The 17,984-nt window shown below is 53.0% G+C and overlaps 1 protein-coding gene across 1 annotated transcript; it reads right to left on the reverse strand.

Annotated features, from left to right (window-relative positions):
- Positions 1-224: 224 nt before the first annotated feature.
- On the reverse strand, positions 225-9,592 carry COPZ2 (coat protein complex I subunit zeta 2). Its single transcript, XM_028089904.2, has 9 exons — positions 9,482-9,592; positions 8,597-8,671; positions 6,953-7,034; positions 6,343-6,434; positions 5,838-5,893; positions 5,107-5,184; positions 3,077-3,128; positions 2,422-2,460; positions 225-486 (listed from the first exon to the last, which is right to left on the reverse strand). Exons 1-9 carry the CDS (start codon positions 9,590-9,592, stop codon positions 439-441), a joined length of 633 nt encoding a protein of 210 aa, XP_027945705.1. The 3' UTR covers positions 225-438.
- Positions 9,593-17,984: the final 8,392 nt, after the last annotated feature.

A 17,984-nucleotide genomic window follows, 5' to 3' on the forward strand; every position in this document is an offset into this window, starting at 1 on the left:
CTCTTGACCCCCTCCCCCATCAAAAGACCTCAGGGATAGTCCTGGACACCTCGGTCCTGGGCATCCTGAAAATGAACCGCAGACAGTGAAGGAGCCCTCATCAGAACTTATACACACTTCTCAGGCCACGAGAGAAGGAGACCATTGGCAGGAGACAAAGCAGGTTTATTAGGGTTCTGGGGCCAGGGATGCCTAAGGTCTGAGTTAAGGCAGCTCAGCTGGTTCTCATGGCCCAAGGGGCAGGCCAGGGCAGTGAGAAGGGGTGAGTCAGTGCTGAAGCCAAATCTTTGCATCTCAGAGTCCCTGGCCAGATACCTCAGGGGTCAGTTCTGGGGGGGCTTAGGATACAAAGGGGTCTCTCCTGTTCCCTGGGGTCTTTAAGCTTTTGCCAGAATTGGGGAAATGCTCTGGGGGCAGGGAACCCTGAATGCACAGCCTTCATTTCAGTAACGACCATTTAATTTGTTCCTTGGCAGACTGAAGAACCTGGAGGAGAGGGAATAAGGTTGAGAGAAAGAATTGGGGGGGGGTGGATATCAAGTGCCTTACCACGGTAGTGAGGGGGAGGTTTACAAGCCCGCTTTCTCTAAGTGTCCCCGCAATCCTCCGTCACTAGGTGGCAGCAGCTCATCCGTGCTTGGCTTGAGTGGGGCCAGGCAGTCCAAACTGGCTGCAGCCGGCTCCCAGCTCAGGCCCGAGCCTGCACAGTTCCCGCGGCTGCAGCCAGGGGTGTGGCAGCCGGCCCGGTCTCCCCTAGGCCGTGCCATTCGAGCGCCCGCCCAGAGTGCCACGTCTGGGCAGAGACTAGGCCCAGGCCAGTCACTTCCTGTGCCCAGACACCTCGGCAGCCCCCTAGCTCTGGCCTGGGCTGCCAGTGTGTCCTCAACACCCCACCCCAGGTCGCTGCTGATGTGGCAAAGGGGGCCAAGGGGGGGCTGGCCCGGTGCTGCCACGGGACACCTGCATTCAGATGCATTCATTCTCACATCCTGCTGCGGAAACAGCCTCGGTCCGGGACTTAGACAAATCCATACAACTGGGCACACACAATGCCGACAGGGTGGGGACCCCAGGTCTGTCTTTCAGATCCCCTCTCCCCGCCATCAAGCTTCATTCCCCTCCGAAGAAGTCCCATCCTACGCTGTATGTCTCTTCCTCCTGCCCAGTCTCCCTCCTCCCTCGGGGCAGCCCGGCCCTGGGTTTCTCCTGCTTTTCCCAGCCAGAAACTAAACTTCCCCTCACTTATCTCCAGTTCACTAACTACAACTTCGTTGGTTCTTCCTCAAGAATTCCATTAAAGTGCTATGTCTTCATTTTTTCCCCCTTTGGAAAAAATAGGAGCTGGGCTAAAAGCCTTCCCTGCATTAGCTCTCCTAATTCTCCTAGTAACGCTGTGAGCAGTGTCCTGTGATCATGTAAGGCCCAGAGAGGTTGAGTAACTTGCTGTAGGTCACACAGCTTGCAGGCCGTAGGGTGGAAAAGACACCCTGGGATGACTCGCACCAGCACCTGTGTTCCTAACTGCTCTGCTCACTGCTCTCCAACCTCTTTCTGACCTGAAAACTGCCATGTGGCTGCCTTCATCCCAGCAAGGTATGAGGAGGCCTGGGGAACTGGGAGGAGAAAGACACAGGGTGCGCAGCAAGGGCAGTAAAGGAAGTGGGCACCACACCTGGGGCTCCACGCGGGATGGCTTGGGTCCATCCCCTGCCTTAGCTGTCACAGTAGGAGGTGGTTAGTGCACTGAGGCAGGAAGCTCCGTAAAAGCAGGATTAGTCTGGGCAGAGAGACCTGTGGGCAGACAGAACGGAGGTCAAGCAGTGGGCCTGACAAGCAGGAAGTTTGCACAGCTACGGAACCAGTCAGGCCTCAGATCCAGGAACCTACCCGCCCCCCACCCCCCCAGCCGCACATGCATCCCAGATAGGACCATGCAGGTGAGGATGGACTTTTCCACAGCCAGGTCATTCAGGGGCAAGGGGACAAGTGGTGAGTGGAGACGGTTAGGGGGTCCCTTAACACTCCAGCAGGAATCCTAAACAGCATGGCGTGAAAGGGTAGAGAAAAACTCCTATTTGGTATCCTTTCTGGGTTTGGGGGAGCATCAGGGGCCTCAGGCCCCAGAATGCTTTGGGGGACAAGGGACCCCAGTCATCTCCAGAGTGGTAGCTCACCCTGGGGTTTCGATCCAACTACTCCAAGCCAGGCGATGAGGAAGGCTGCTGGTGAGGCAGGTGCGCATCACTTATGAATACCCAGCTCTGCACCATGACTCTCCAGGAGATGGCCTGTCACTGCCCCATCCCTTCCCTCCTGCACCCATGACTTCTCAGCCTCGACGGCCCCCCTAGCTCCCCTTGGGAGGCTCTGCTCTCCTCCCTCTAGCCCACTTCCAGGGGCAGACAGACGCAGGGGGCCTACCTGGGCCACACTCTGTTCAGTCAGGCTGCTGTCATCGGCCTGCAGGGAAGCAGTATCACAGGGCGGTCAGGCCAGGGGAGGGATTGGGTGAGGAAAGCGAGGTGAACGAAGGGGGCTTTGGAGGGCGGGGGGAGGTGATGCAGTGCTGGGGGGACCCAGAGTGCACCCGTATCACCGGTGAGTGGGAGCCCTGCAGCTTGCCACTCAGAACCAGGCCCCTGGGGCCCACCTATGGATGGGTACATGGGCAGCAAAGGCATGAAGGGGAATAAAGATGGGGAGAAAAGGTTTCATCCAGACACGAGAAGCTAAACTAGGCAGGGAGGGTCTCTCTGTACCCCCACTCTCCAAACTCAAGGCCAAGGCAGCCGCCTGGTGTCTCTTGGAGAATTTCTTTCTTTCCCCACTCTGTACTTCCCACTGGGGAGGATGGTGAGGTACTTGGTAATTCTACAGGGGGCAGAGGGCAAGAGATTTCTTTTATTCACTGCCACCCCTGCAAGTGCATCGACTCAGGACCTGCTTCTGCTAGAGGAGCGTGGGTTCCTAGTCTCCTGGCCTTGGCATCGCCTACACCAGGAGGACAGGAGGCGGGGAGGGTGGGAAGGGCAGCCCGGGAGAAATGGGAGTCAGGGACACGCAGGACGACTCTTACCCTAAAATTCACTTTCTGGATCACTTGCTGAGGGTCGCTCTCCAGAATCACGCTACAGGATGAGAGAGAAACCAGGAGGAAAATCAATGACATGACTCTCCCCTCTGCTGCCTCTCCCTGCCAGGCCCCTTCCCTGTCTTACCATATCCTGCAAGTGCCCCCTCCAGGGTACCTTCCCGCTGATATTCCTCAGCCAGGACTCTCCCTCCCTATGGATGCCCCAGCTTTGATTCCTCTATGCTTCAAACCTGATGGTCACACACTTAGTTGTCCCTGGTCAAAAGCTGTGAAATGGGGTGAGAGCAGTCCAGTCTAGAATGATCAGAGTGTCAAAAGCAGAGACTGAAAAACTTTGAGCTCTTGAAAGTGCACTTCACGTTCTGGATCTAAGGATGAATTCAGATGCAGTGAAGGAAGGGAGGGCCTCTGGGGACCCCATCCTGTCTCACTAGGATTCTGTGCCACGGGGTCATGCCGTACAGGAGGGAAACAGAACACTTAAAATCAGGATCTGTCTTCCCTTTCGATAGACCCAAGTACCAGGGCTTCTCTTGGCTAGCGGCCAGTCCTTCACCATGCAGTAGGGGTGCAGGGGAGCTTTTGTGGGTATGTGCAGGGCTGCGGGTGTGAGGCCTGGTCACTGCGGGTGGGACAGAGGCGGGGGGGGTGGGATTGACTGAATGCTCTTCACCCCATGAAGCTCCTCTAGGGCAGAAGCCGAGTTTTTCTTTCATGCCAGTCCCAGGGGAGTGAACAGATATTTCTTGATAGCCTCTTCCAGGCCCCATCACTGGGGCACCCGGCACCCCTTCACCAGAGATCCTTTCATCCATAAAGACAGGAGTATCCCAAGCCAAGGCTCCCGTCCAGGCACTGTCTCAACTGACACTGCCCCAGTTTTCCTTAGAGGGATACTGAGCTCCTGAGGGGGCAGAGACTGGGCCTTCTGGGGGTACAGGCCTGGATGTATACAAAGCTTACATCCTCCTTTGCACACTTCTTCCAAGGCTTTCATTTTGTATTTATAATACTGTATGTGTGTTTGTGTGTTTGTGTGTGTGTGTGTGTGTGTGTGTGTGTGTGTGTTCCTTAAAGAGGTTCCACAAAATTGTATACACTTCAGGTCCTACCAAGGCTGGTCTTACCCCACTCACTTTGGGGTTCAGGCAGTTAGCACAAGGCCTTGCCGCAACAGGCGTGGGAGGGGAGAGGGAGGGAAGGAGTGCGCCGTGCCCCCCTCCCAGAGTGTCCACTGTCGTGGAAAGAGCACAATCTCTGGAACCACGCACATGGCGTTTGATCTTGGCCCTGCTGCTCCCTAGCCTCAGGACCTTGGTCGGGTCACTTGAATCTGTGAGCCTCTGTTTCCTGTCTATAAACTGGTTGTTATGAAAGAGGCAAGTCTTTCTCTTATCCTTTGCCCCAGAGCCAGAGTTCTTTTTCTCCCTCAGTATCATCCGAGATGGAAATTCACTACCCAACCCTTCCGGGAAGGGCTCCCAGCTTCCCAGGACTATCGGAGCACAGCAGGAGGTGGTGATGTTCATTGGATGAGAGGCGAGAGGCGTGAGCTTCACCTGCCTCACCTCATTTAATCCCCACACCGGCCGAGGTAGTCCCCTTATCCCCATTGGAAGATGAGGAAAGGTCATATCTAGCTGATCTAGGCTGGGATGGCGCTCTAAGAGCGGGGGTGTGGAGGCAGTAGGGAGCTGAATGGGGATCTCCCAAGGAGAGGCGGGGGCCTGTCCTGCCCCTTTCTCCTGGGCACTGGAGATCAAACCATGCCCCCAAACCCTGCCTGTTCAACAGTTGGCTATCGTTCGACCCGTGATTGTTTCCTTGTTTGCCTGACTTTGGCTAACGCTGAAATCAACCTCCATCCTCATGAGCCGTGTGGGGGAAGGGAGGGAGGAGTTGGCCAGAGAGCCAACAATGTGCTTGGTACCATCTAGAGCTGATGACCCTCAAAGGCACCTCCCACTGTGAGTGTCCCGGAGCCGCCCCTCTTCTTTCCACCCACTCCTCACCCGCCATCCACGATCTCGTCCAGTACCAAGAAGGCTCCATCCATGTTCTCCAGCAACCAGCGTTTCTCCACATTCTTCCTGAAGACAGACACAGCTCCTGGACCTCTCCATGGCCAGGAGGAGCTGGGTTTCTGCCTAGGTGAGGCAGACCCTCTCTCTCCACCCATTCCCCCACCCCAAGCACAGAGAAGGAGAATGTCAAGGGCAGAGAGGGCAGCGCCTATGCGAGGGATTCCTGAGCTTAGGCCCCCCTTTGCCCAACCTCCCACACTCAGGGCATTGACATTGCACCCACCAAGTTACCCCTAATGCATTTCATAGCTAGGTGTCTCAGCCGCAGATATTTATTTTTGGATTATCCTGGTTTGGTTTACCCAGGCTATGTTCCCTGGGACAGATACCAGGTAACTGAATGGGGGTGCAGTGAAAGCATCCCGAGCTTCAAGTCAAAAAACCTGAGTTTGAGTCTCTGTTCTGATATAAACAGACTGTAACCCCAGGCAAATCACCTTGCTTCTCTGGACCTCATTTTCTGGCCATAACCTGATGTGGCTCTGCTCTGGGTAACACCACGGTGGTCCAGTAAAGGGCAGGGGCCTTGGAGGAGGGTGCTCTGGCTCCAGTGTTAGTCTTTTGGGGACTTCGTGGGGAATGCAGAGGAAGGGTCCTGCCTCTGCGATGTATCAAGGCCTGGGGGGTGAGGGCCTTGGAGGGCAGAGGACCTCACTCACCTTAACACATGGCTCAGGGACTCAAACAGGCAGGTGAGAACAGACATGAGCATCAGCTGAGGGTGGGTGCATCAGGGAGGAGGAAAACAAGAGAGCTTGAGGTTGAGAGGCCAACGGGAGCATTCAGAGCCTACCTGTGTGGGCAGTTGTCCCTTTTCAGAGAGGACAGGGCTGGAGACTGACTGCAGCTTGACCCCAGGGTGCCTCCCGATGCATGGGCTGAGAAGTACTGGGGTGCCCTACTGTGGGACCCTAAGTGCATCCTTCCCTGGTGATATTTAAGGAAGAAACCAATGCTCCCTGCCCGGGACTTCATTTCTGGTTCCTGAGGAACCTAAGAGGCATCATGGATATGTCCCATCCCAAAAAGACTCATTCTGGGTGCTCCCCAGCCCCAAGAGCCTAGAAGGAGGAGTACCAATGATAAGCCTTCAGAACCCAGCTTCTACCCCAGAATCCAAGCTACGGACAGACCCTCTTTGTCACCCCAACCTCCTGAATTCACCTCATTCTCGTGGGAGGAGCCCACCACATACAGGAAGAGGTCAATGCTGCTCTTGTAGATGATTGTCATGCCCCCGAAAAATGCAATCTCACCTAGAAATGGAGGGGGCTTTCAGGTCTGGCCACCTCTGCTGGGCCCCTCCTCCCGATCTCCAGCTCTGCTTCTCTCCCCCTTTTTCCTTCTTCACTTTCCAAGGAACCCTTGAAAAGACTAGCACCAGGCACACCCCCATTAGGCTACTCACTCTATGTCTGGTGACTGTCTCATTCTGAGAAGTCAACAAATCCAGTGCAGGGTGTCCTTCGGTCCCCCTCCCACCATGTGCAATGCCTTGTTCCAGCCCCAGGCTGGTGGGGGACACACAATGCCGTTGGCCTCTTCTGCTGAGAGAGAGGTCTGGGTGTGTTGGGGGGTGGAGTGGGGGGGGTTAGAGAGGGATTGGGAGTGAAGGTCCCCCAGAGGAAGGGAGAGGAGAACAGCTGGGAGGGAGAGGAAGAAGGAAAGGGGATGGCCTGTGGGTATGTATGGCCGACAGGGATAGATGTGTCCGGATTGAGAGGCTGGCCGTGTGCATCGGAGAGCTCCGGGCAAGGAAGAGGCGGCCACTTACTGTCAGTCCGGCTGGTCTTGTTGAAGACATTTTTCTCGAAGGCCATCTGCTCCTTCAAGGAGGGGAATGTCTCATCATAATACTATGAGAAAGGTAAGGAGAGGGGTGATAGCTTTTCCACAGGGCCTGGCTCCTCCCTGGATGGGAGGTGCTGGCCAAGCAGAGCCCCTGTCCCCTGTTTGTAGCCCTTTAGGCCTGTGTGCTCACTGTCTCCCCATAACCACACATTTTAAGCAAAGGAAGTCATAAAAAGTCGAGGAATTTTAAGCCCTGCTTTTGGAGTCCTTGCCTGATTTCCTGGAGGCTTTTGTACATTTGGCAGATGTTCAGTGTGCTAAGGACTGGGGTGGTCAGTGGGTCACCCTGTTGCTACAGGAACCTGAGTCCACAGGAAAGAATGCAGAGCTGGGGGGGGGTCCCTTATCACAACGATGACAATCACAGCAGCTACTTTGTTATCCCCATTATATTGAGGGGGATGCGGAGGTGTGAAGAAGTCAGGTAACTTCCCCGATATCTCGCAGTTGTAAGGGGCAGAACCAAGGATGGTCCGACTTCAGACAGGGTTGTGGTGATGAAGACTACATATCAAAGGGAAAGTTTCTGGCGCACACCGCATAACTAGATGGATGCTTTTTTGTCTGGCTGGGTGAGCCTCTTTCTGTGACTCAGTGTCTTAAACTGAACATGGATGGGTCCTGGTGGGAGGAGGCCCTGGAGCCTTGGGCATGGCTGATCATCTGCTGGAGCAGTGTGTGATCGGCTCAGCTTTCAATTTTCTGGATGTGGATTTTGCCACTTAGTACCCCATCTGCAGGCAAATTAGTAGCCTCCCTGCTGGCCACTGCTGTGGTGAGCAAGCTCATTTGAATATCAGGAAGACAAAAAGTTTCAGTCCCAAATAAACACATCTAGAATGCATTTCATAGTTTAGATGCCATAGTCTTACTGTATGTAGTTAATTGTGTCGATGATAGACATTTCTTTTCGGATTATTCTAGTTTGGTTTACCCAGGCCATGTGGGATAGACACCAGACAACTGAACAGTTGGTGCAATGAAAACCACCCTCCTGAGTCAAAATACCTTAGTTCAGATCTGTGTTCTGATAGTAACACTTGTGACCTTGGGCAACTCAGCTAGCTTCTCTAGACCACATTTTCTTCATTTGTGGAAGGAGAGAGCGGGATCAAATAGTCTCTAAGATCTTGTCTGGTTCTAAATTCTCAGACTCCTCAGACTAAATCCTGAGTGTTTCCCAAACTGTAGAAGAAAAGTGGAGGTTGCTTATATAGAATATGGGGACTAAGGCTCCTGGGTCCCAAACTCAACACTCCCCTGACCTCTCAGGAGGTCCTTCTGTGCCCAAGGTCCCGCTGACCACTGGAAAGAATGATGAGAAGACACTTCGGGGAATATGAGCAGAAACAGAGGTACCACACTGCCCCCGCCCAGGGCCAGCAGTCTGACAAGGCAGGCAGATGGACAAAATGACCTTTGGAGGGGTCTAAGCTGTGTTGCTCTGAGTCACTGAGCCCACAGTGGGGTCTCTCCTGAGACAGGAGAGTCAGCTGGGTGGGGACTTCTGGTCTTGGGGCTGTAGCACAGTGTCCTCAGGGGCCTTCCAGTGAGGTTGGGAGGTTACCTTGGCCAGGAGGCGGTGTCCGTCATTATCTAGGATGAAAACAGCCTTGATGGTGTAGAGGGAAGGTTCCTGCAACTGACACCAGGGGAGAGCTCCGTTGACTCCTGACTCAAGGCAGACACCCTGCCATCGGCTCTATGGCCTCTGCTGGCCCCAGGAGGCCATCCTCAGGGTCCAGCCACCCCAAAGGTCCACAGCTGGTTCTGGCCCACCCCTGTGCTTCACGGGCCAACTCGGGCGCCTGCTCCACTCCCCGCCAGATGTTCCACTGCAGGCCCCGGGTGGGCGCTGTGCCCATTGGGTGCAGAAGGTCCGTCCGGGCCCAAGTTCTGTCATGCACTGACTGCTCCAGAGCCCGAGTCGGAGTGTATCACAGAACCTGGGCCGGGGGGACAGCGGCGCCGAGCCTCCTCCTTCCAGCGGACCCTGGGCCGAGGCTGGACCCGCGCTCTCAGCGCGCCCCCAGCCCCCTGGCCCGGGGAGGGGGGCTCCAGAAGCCCCACACGTCAGCCCACACCCCCCACACCGTGGAAGCTCGAGTCCCGGGCGGCCCCGCCACTCCTCACCCCTCCCAGCGGAACCTCGGTCCACCGCCCCTACCCCCCCCCCCCCCCCCCGCCTAGAGCCGTGCCCATCACCGCTCCGAACTGATCCAGAACTTCAGTCCCACGCGCACTCGAGCCCGGCTTCCTCGCGGGTCGGCGCCCGGAGAACTTTTTCTCCCCTGCCCTGGCCCCGGGCCCCCTCCCCGGGCGGTCGGCGGGGGCCCCAAATTCCCGGGCGCGGGCGCGCGAGCCGTGAGTTGGCGGTCCCCCCCTCTTCCCCACTCGCCCCCCCCAGCCCGGCTCCCGCCGCCCGGGACCCCGGCGCCCGCCCGCTCCGTACCCGCAGCCCCGCCGGCTCCCCGGCTCGAGCGGGCGGCGCCGGGCCCCCGGCCTGGGCCGCTGCGGCCCCCTCCCCCGGGTGCGGACGTGGCCAGGCCTCCGGCCGCTGCATTCCGCCCGCCGCCCCGCGCTGACAGCACCGCCCGCCGCCCCGCCTCCGCCCGCACGGCCCGCCTCAGCCCGCCCCGCCGGCTGGGCCGCCCCCCGGACGCCGCGGCCCGTGCTGTCCCCGCGGCCACAGGCCTCGCGCCCTCCCCATCTGCCCCGCTCTGCGTGTCTTCCCTTCTCCCCGTGGCCCCTTCCTGCCTCTCGCCCTCCCCGCTCTCCCTTCCCGCCCACCCCGCCCTGCGCCCCGCAGCCCAGCTCCCCTTCCCCCGCTGCTCCTTCCCCTCTCTCCTCCTCCGCGGCTCTCGGTTCCACCGAGTCCAGAGCTCACCGAATCCTCGCGCTGCTCCGGGACCGGCCCTGCTTTTCCCCTGCCGCCTCCCGCCCTGGCCCGTGCATTTGGTTTGCTGCAGGGTCCGCAGCCGGTCCTGGGGCCAGCAGGAAACACACGCCAAGCCCAGTTTTGTCTCTTGACTCCTGTGTTCAATTCCTCGGGGACAAAATATCTCTCGTCATCCCTCGGGTCTCGGAACAGGTTCTGGGAGTGAGAGCAGACAAGAACAGTTCTGGGGAGAATCCTCTATGCAGAAAAGTTTCTCCCACTCCTCAGCAAGGGAGCCATGGCCCAGAGACACCTCCCCAGAATCTCCCAAGACACAGACAAGACAATCTGGGGCAGGACAGATGCCTCACCCATGGCATCAGGCGTTGCCGTGCTTTGGTTTCTTTGGTTGGAGAATACCCGAGTTCAAACTTTCACTTCAGGAGACTTCTCAAGGCCAGTGGAAAATTCACATTCCGAAGGTACAAAGTTAAGTGTCCTTACCCATTTGCCCATAACAACACCATGCGTATGTTTTACATTTAAACACTTACAGCCATTAGCTAATATAACCCACACCTGTGAGATAGGTACCATCACCCACATTTTAAGGGGTGGGGAGACTCCGTTTGTGTGACCCTCTCAGGATGGTACAGCTAATAAAGACCGTAGTTGAATGGGGGAGGGGAGCCGATTTCGGGCTCAACATGGCTTCTCCCTTCTCCTCAAGGCCTGTTCTGCTGTGTACCACACACTCTCTCATCCAGATGATTCCTGAGTGGGCTCTTCCTCTGCTGACGAAGGTGTTCTCGCTCTTCGAGGGTCAACTTCATCACCAAAGGGAACCTAACCCACGGGACCTAACTCGATAGGTCTCTCCTGTCACATTCTCTGTCTCAGCTCCCTACTTATTTCTTACATTGTACCTTTCTTAATCTCGAAATTTCATCTTCTCTGAGTTATTTGCATACAAATGTGTACGGTCCTTCTCCCCACCAGACTCTGAGTCCTAGGAGAACAGAGAGCATGTGTCTGTCCTGTTCCCTGTGGAATCCCTGGGGCCCTGGACAGGGCCTGGAGAGTGACAGGTACTTCAAAGGATTTGTGAATAAGTGAATGAATTCAGGTTGAGGAAGACTGTATATAGCCACAGACTACCTATTTTAAACAAAGAAAAATAAAAATGTATTTATCAATGAAACTGTATTTTATGTGCTGTACAAATATTTATTGAGTGCTTACTGTGTACCAGGTACTTTTCCAGTCACTGGGATACAATAGTAGACAAAATAAACAAAATCTTCGCTTTCATGGAACTTATATTCAAGTGTTTTGGTGTGTGTGCAGGCATTTCTGTGCAAATCAGATAAGCCACAAATGAATAAGATAGGTATTGTGTGAGGCGCCTGGGTGGCTCAGTTGGTTAAGCGACTGCCTTCGGCTCAGGTCATGATCCTGGAGTCCCGGGATCGGGTCCCACATCGGGCTTCCTGCTCATTAGGGAGTCTGCTTCTCCCTCTGACCCTCCCCCCTCTCATATGCTCTCTCTCATTCTCTCCCTCAAATAAAATAAATAAAATCTTTAAAAAAAAAGATAGGTATTGCGTGAGTTGGTGATAAATGCTATGAAGAAAAAAGATCAGGAATGTGAGGGGTTGGGGAACGCAGGACAGAATGCCATTTTCGTTAGGGTCATTTGAGAAAGGCTTCAAGAAGGTGACATTTGAACAAAGAACTAAAAGAGATAGAGAGCAAGCCACACAAGCATCTGAGGAAAACATCTGCCCAACCTCTTTCTATGATGATTTAGAAGACACATCTGAATCTTCCTTGCAGGCTATCAGTGTTATAATAGTAAACATGAATCAACACTATTTGGCACAATAAGGGGAAAAGACACAGTATTTTATTTGTTTGGAGTCCAGATCATCAGAAGTTATGTCAATGGTCATGCCGGCTCTGTATATAATAAAAAATACTGATTTGATTATTTCAATGCCTTGATATTTTTGTCAGCTAGTTCACTTTTAGCTCATATTTACAAGGACAGCATCAAAAAGCCTCCAGGGGGCATTCCCTAGCCTCTTTTTGGCGTATGGTACCCGCAGTGGGAGAGGGTCAGCTTCCAGAAGGCCTGGGTTGATAGGGGACTTAGGGAGCCTGTGTGTGCTCCACGGGGGAGCGGGGGTGGGGGAGCTGGTTACAGGAGAGTGGGCATAGGGCTTAGGGTATGGGATGAGAGAGAAGGCCCTGGAAGGAAGCGTAGGAACCACAAGATCCTCCCCACTACCACCTCTACCACCTTGGTTGTTGTTACAGTTATAATCACTGGGATCTCTTTACATGCTGTGGTGAAAAAGTAAATTCAGAGACTTCAAGGTAACTTTTCCAGAAAGAGATTCTCCCCAGGGATGGTTCCTCTAAAGTCCCTCAGCGGAGAGCTCAGGACTCACTTTCTTCTCTGGGCCCCCAGCCCAGGGTGCCCCTTTAATGTAAAATATGTAAAAATGTAAAAATACTGGCTCAGTGAGCGCAGTGACAAGACAGTGTCTTCTCCAGAGGACTGTCCCAAGGGGACGTCACAGCGTAAGCCTGGCAGCACCTAAGAAGTGCACAAGTGCAGCAGATGAGAAGCAGCTGGAGAGGCTCCCTGGAATGAGGAAGCCAAAGCTGTGTTCAGAAAGAATGCAGCCTTGTGCTTCCCTGCTCTCTGCTCCCTCGGGGGTGGGTGCGCTGGGGTGAGGGGTGGGGGTGAGAGGCTGCGCACATCTCTAACCAGCTGGAGTCTGCGGAGTAGCAGGACCCCGAACTGGTTCTGACAACTAAACACAGGTCCCTGCCCTTGGGAGTCTCCTGGAGGCTAGTGATTCACATGGGTTCCCCTCTGGGTCTTGGTAGATCTTGGAAGTGAGACCATTCTGTTTCCTCTGACTCACTCTCCTGCTGCCACATTTCTGTGCTGTCCTAGGATTTGGGCATCTGTTTTTGTGTGACAAGAAGAAACAGCTCCCTTGGGTAACAGTCTCTCTCTCCTTCTTGCTATAATGTCAAGAGGGGGAGGTGTGTGTGGAATGAGAGGTGTGGATGTGTGTGCTTGTGGCATCCTCCAGAGAGAAAATGAAAGCTTCCCTGTTCTGTCTGCAGGATGGGTTTCCAGCTGATTATCCTAAGGACAGCTCTCATTTCTTCAAGGCGTTTGGCTTTCTCTGGGATAATAAGTTTGTAGGGTGGGTGGAGAGAGAGCTGGGCAAGAAAGGAGCCTCATGCTCGGTTTTACCCAGGCACAGGTGGCTTTATACACAGGTCTGATTTTTTTTTTTTTAAAGTAGGCTCCAGGTCCAACATGGGCTTGAACTGGTGACCCTGAGATCAAGCAAATGAGCCAGCCATGTGCCCCATTGGATCTGATTTTTAAACCTTGTGAATTTGTATGTTGTTATCTTCATTTAGCTCAGGAGGGCCCAACAAGTAAGCGGGAAAGCCAGATTTTTGAACCCAGCTCTGAGTCCAAAACACCCACTCTTCCCACCTCAGAATAGCACCTCCCTGAAAATTACCCAACATTGTTGGGGCAATGGGATGAGGCGTGCAGAACGGCTGAATTTCATAAATTGTTACCAAAACATGAATTAACAATGAGGTGTTTTCATTGGCTAGTTCAAGGAAGAGGGCATGCCAGGACTGAGAAAGACTATAATCCTAAAATCAGGTGGTGATTCTAGTCTATGCTTATGCATTACCACTGCTGTTTTTTTTTTTTTAAGATTATTTATTTATTTATTTGACAGAGAGAGACACAGCAAGAGAGAGAACATAAGCAGGGGGAGTGGGAGAGGAAGAAGCAGGCTTCTTGCAGAGCAGGGAGCCCGATGCGGGGCTCGATCCCAGGACCCTGAGATCATGACCTGAGCCGAAGGCAGATGCTTAATGACTGAGCCACCCAGGTGCCCCCACTGCTGTTTTTTCTTTTTTTAAGGGAAAGAGAATTTATTTATTTATTTATTTAAGATTCTACTTATTTATTTGACAGAGACACAGCGAGAGAGGGAACACAAGCAGGGGTAGTGGGGAAGGGAGAAGCAGGCTTCCGCTGAGCAGGGAGCCCGACGAGGGACTCGATTCCAGGACCCCGGGACCATGACCTGAGCCGAAGGCAGACGCTTAACGACTGAGCCACCCAGGCACCCACTGCTGTTCTTTTTTACCCAATTTGGGTTCTTGCTCCAAGCTGGCGATTCTCTACTTTGCACATAAGAATCACCTGAGGAATGTTTTACAAAATCCTGATGCCCAGGGCTGCTCTGGGAGACTCCGACTTAATTGGTTGGGGATGGGACCTGGGCATGGATAATTTGTACAAGCCCCCCAGGTGATTCTAATGTGCAGCCAGGGTTGAGAAGCAATCTTCTAAGACAGCTGAGGTGTAGGGATGCACAGGGAAGTGGCTGGTTTGTGGAAGAGCTTTACCTCTTTTGAGGGTTTAATGGTAACAAGCTTGCTAATGATGTTTACCATGTAAGAAAGGAGGCCAGATGTCTGGATTAGCTGGATAACTAATTGATTTCCTTGCAAGACATGTTAACATTTAGTATTGACAGGATGTAATCCTAGAATCTCTCAGAAGGGCTATAAGGAAATCTCACAGTCATCTAATATACTCCCCTGGATTAGATGAAAGTTGGAGAGTGAGAAATATTTATATAGATTAGCAATATTTAAAAACATTTTTTTTTTTTTTAAAGAGGAAAAACAATAGGCAACAAGGATAGCAGAAAGACTAGATTTCCCCTTAAGGGAAAAAGCAATCCCTGCTATTCCAGAAGAAATCCAACCTCTTCTCTGAGGGTTTCCTGGCAGATGTCCTCCTCCCAGGATGACTGGATGTGCCTGCTGGTGGCAACAGCTTTTTCCATGGAGGAAGCTGGGCCAACACGGATACAACCCAGATGAGTAGGGTATTCAGCGTATAGTTAGCCGGCTCTTCGATGACCCTAAATCCCTGTGCATTAGAACAAACTCTCTTCCTGGCTTCCCACTACCTTCTCCTTTCCCAAGCGGTCTCGAGTCTCGAGGGCAAGGCCTGGTTTTACTGACGGCTCTCAGCCTCTCCCTTAGGGAAGGGAGCGCATGTGTTCACTTTTTCCAGTGGTCTTCTCAGTCTGATTTAATGGATATACCAGGACTGATGACACATCAGCATGGCATCTTTCTTTTGCTTCTTGGGTAATTTTCCTATTAACAGCTGTCCCAGGCAAAGGAGAGGGAGAGGATGGGGGGGGAGAAGGGAGGAGGGTGGCTTCCTAGGTGAAGGACACACCCTGGATTTTACAGGGTGGTTAATCAGTGGGAAGGAGGTTTGCACCTGCTCAGACTTGATCTGGAACTCTCCACAGAGTGGAAGACAGTGTTTGGATCCCCGCTCCCTACCATGGAGTATCAAGTATCCTGGATGCCCACAGGCTGCCAGGCCTAAATGCCTACTGCTGATTGAGACTCTCTACATCTAGATTCTCCTCAGCCCTTGCAACAGGCGAACAATTCTTTAACCGTTAAGCAGGAAACTATTGAACTGTCCAGGCATCCTTTAACCCAGTTATACAGTTCCTGATCCACCTCTCTCCCACTGAAAGCTCAAATAATCAGACACAGTGAAGCACAGTACTAGAAGTACTGTGGCAGGCAAAAGAAAATGAAGGGGACAGTGTAGGCACAAACAGAAGACTTTTCCACACCTCTCCCACCCCTTCTCTAGGGATTAACACGGAGATCCTCCCCTCCTCAGTGCCTGCACCTCACTCTACACCCAGGACCCAGAAAGGGGAGGAGAGGATGGGTAGGGCTGCTATCTATCTCAACAAATTTTGAGTCATTAAAAGCCACCAAATGAGTTTAAGCTTTCCAAGTGATGTGACGATGTCACATGTTAGCTCCCCAGTGTGGCCTTCAACCTACGGCTGCCATTTCATTTCAGTGAATATTTTCCTCATTTGACTTCACATTAGTCAGTTTGGTGTCCACTGTAAGACTTTCTTTTTTTTGCTTGTTTTTAAGATTTTTATTTATTTATGAGAGAGAGTGCATGAGCAGGGAGGAGGTGCAGAGGGAGAGGGAGAAGCAGACTCCCTGCTGAGCGGGGAGCCCAATGCAGGGCTCCATCCCAGGACCCTGGGATCATGATCTGAGCCGAAGGCAGACACTTAACCGACTGAGCCACCCAGGCGCCCCAGGACTTTCTTTCTTATCCCAGGCACCTGGTACCCTGCTATGCAGCTCAAAAGGAACTTGGAAAATACAAGTGGACCTGTCTAAAACATCAGTTTTGTTGGTGCTAAGGTTTCCCATAGATTAGAGGTTCGCCCAGTTTTTGTTTTTGTTTTGTTTTGTTTTAAACTGTGTCAAGGTTTAAAATTGTTCTGTATCTGCTGGGTCAAACAAATGACACTCTCCTATTTTCTCCAAAGTCTCGTATTTAAGCCGCGCAACTTTAGTCTAGCTTTGGTATCTTTCAGTTCTACGGTTTTTAATTATTCCCTTCTCAACCCCGTTGGTATAGTTTTAGAGTTAACAAAGCACACCTCAATTTCTCCTCTTTTCTTATCCAACAGGAGTATTTCCCTTCATGGTCTTATTAATTCCGGGTCCGAATGGTCTCCCATTTCCTTGGTAACATGCCGTATCCCTCAAAACCACATCTCTTCCACATATTAATTTCTGTTTTTAGCAGGAACTTCTAATCACAGGCCTGCCTGCTGGAGTTCTCCTTCAACTATTCAGTATTTATTGTCTACTTTGCTCCTGGCACTGTTCCAGGTTTTGAGGACTCAACAGTTAATACACAGAATTCTAGTCCTCATGGAGTTTATATTCTAGCATCTACTAGAAGCCAAATAGTAAAACGAGTTAAGTAAAACATGTGCTCTCTGAATCAGTCTTTGAAATGCACAACTACCTTAGCAGTTTGTTAAGGATTCAATGACCAGACGCTGGTGTACTTTTCTGTATGAATTTTGAAAGTGCTTTATAATCTGTGAACTACCCCAAATTAAGCCTCCCAACTCTCCAAACACGTGAGGACTGCATGTTGTTATCTGAAGAGTTAGCAGTTGGCCTCATCCTTAGTTGTACAAGGACTAGGGATTTCGCCCACTAGATTACGAAGATCTTCCTGGGAGTCAAGAATTTGAGTTGATGCCTCTTTGTCCCACAGCTGGGAACAAAGTACTATGAACTTCAACTTAGTGATTGCCTAAAGGTGGTCTTGGGATCAACTGTGTTAGAACTACCCGAGTCGTTACTAAGCTGGCAGGTTATCAGGCCACCAACCCCAGGGTTGAGTGAATCACGATCTCTGGAGTTAGGCCTCAGAATTTGAAGGTTTAACAAGCTCCCCCAAGAGAGGCTGGGGATAATAAAGCAATGTTCGAAAATCACAAAGACGTTGGCTAGGTGAGACTGGCCAGCACCTGAAATCGAGGAAAGTTCCTGAAAGGCAAGACTAAACTCGGAGGTAGTCTGGGCGGGGGTTGGAGGGTGGGGCTAGACGGGGAAGGGGAGCCCTACGGGCTGTTCCTATCACGAGAAAACTCGCCAATTATGCCACATCCCTCACACCGCCAACGCCCCACCATTGTGGTGGCAATCGGCCCGCTGGGCCATTCCCGCGACGCAACCGTCCCTGACTGGCGCGGGCCACGGCCTGCACAGAGCGGAAACGGCGATAGCGGTTTCCGCTGCCAGCACCCAATATGGCGGCTCGAGCGTCGCCACCGCGGGAAATAATCTGGGTCCCGCCTCGGCCCCCTCAGGTCTTACTGGGCTTTTGCAAGTCACCGTGGGAACCTTCGGGGCGGGGGAGAATTCCGCGCTCCGGCAGCGAAACCACTTCTCACCCCCAGCCCTAAGCCCTTATCCCCGAGCTGGAGAATGCACTGGTAGCGCTTAGCTTGCACACTTTACTCCGCGCCCCGCCTGCAGCAGCTTGGGCGGCCGACGCACCGCCGAGGTGCCAGAACGCCGGGCTGTAGGGCCTTCGCCCCTTACTGGTGAGCCCACGCCGCGGGGCGGGTCTATGCGCCCA

This window comes from Eumetopias jubatus, unplaced genomic scaffold, assembly GCF_037043125.1.
Source record: "Eumetopias jubatus isolate StellerSeaLion01/CBP00866 unplaced genomic scaffold, mEumJub1_p1.0 scaffold_10, whole genome shotgun sequence".
Lineage (NCBI taxonomy): Eukaryota > Metazoa > Chordata > Mammalia > Carnivora > Otariidae > Eumetopias > Eumetopias jubatus.

Bases quoted from the DNA above. Each gene is read 5' to 3' on its own strand.
- COPZ2 (XM_028089904.2), bottom strand. From the start codon at position 9,592: ATGCAGCGGCCGGAGGCCTGGCCACGTCCGCACCCGGGGGAGGGGGCC. The intron at 8,672-9,481 runs GTACGGAGCGGG...CCCTGGTGTCAG, and splicing joins GGGAGCCGGCGGGGCTGCGG to TTGCAGGAACCTTCCCTCTA. The intron at 5,185-5,837 runs GTGAGTGAGGTC...GTCTGTCTTCAG, and splicing joins TCCCTGAGCCATGTGTTAAG to GAAGAATGTGGAGAAACGCT.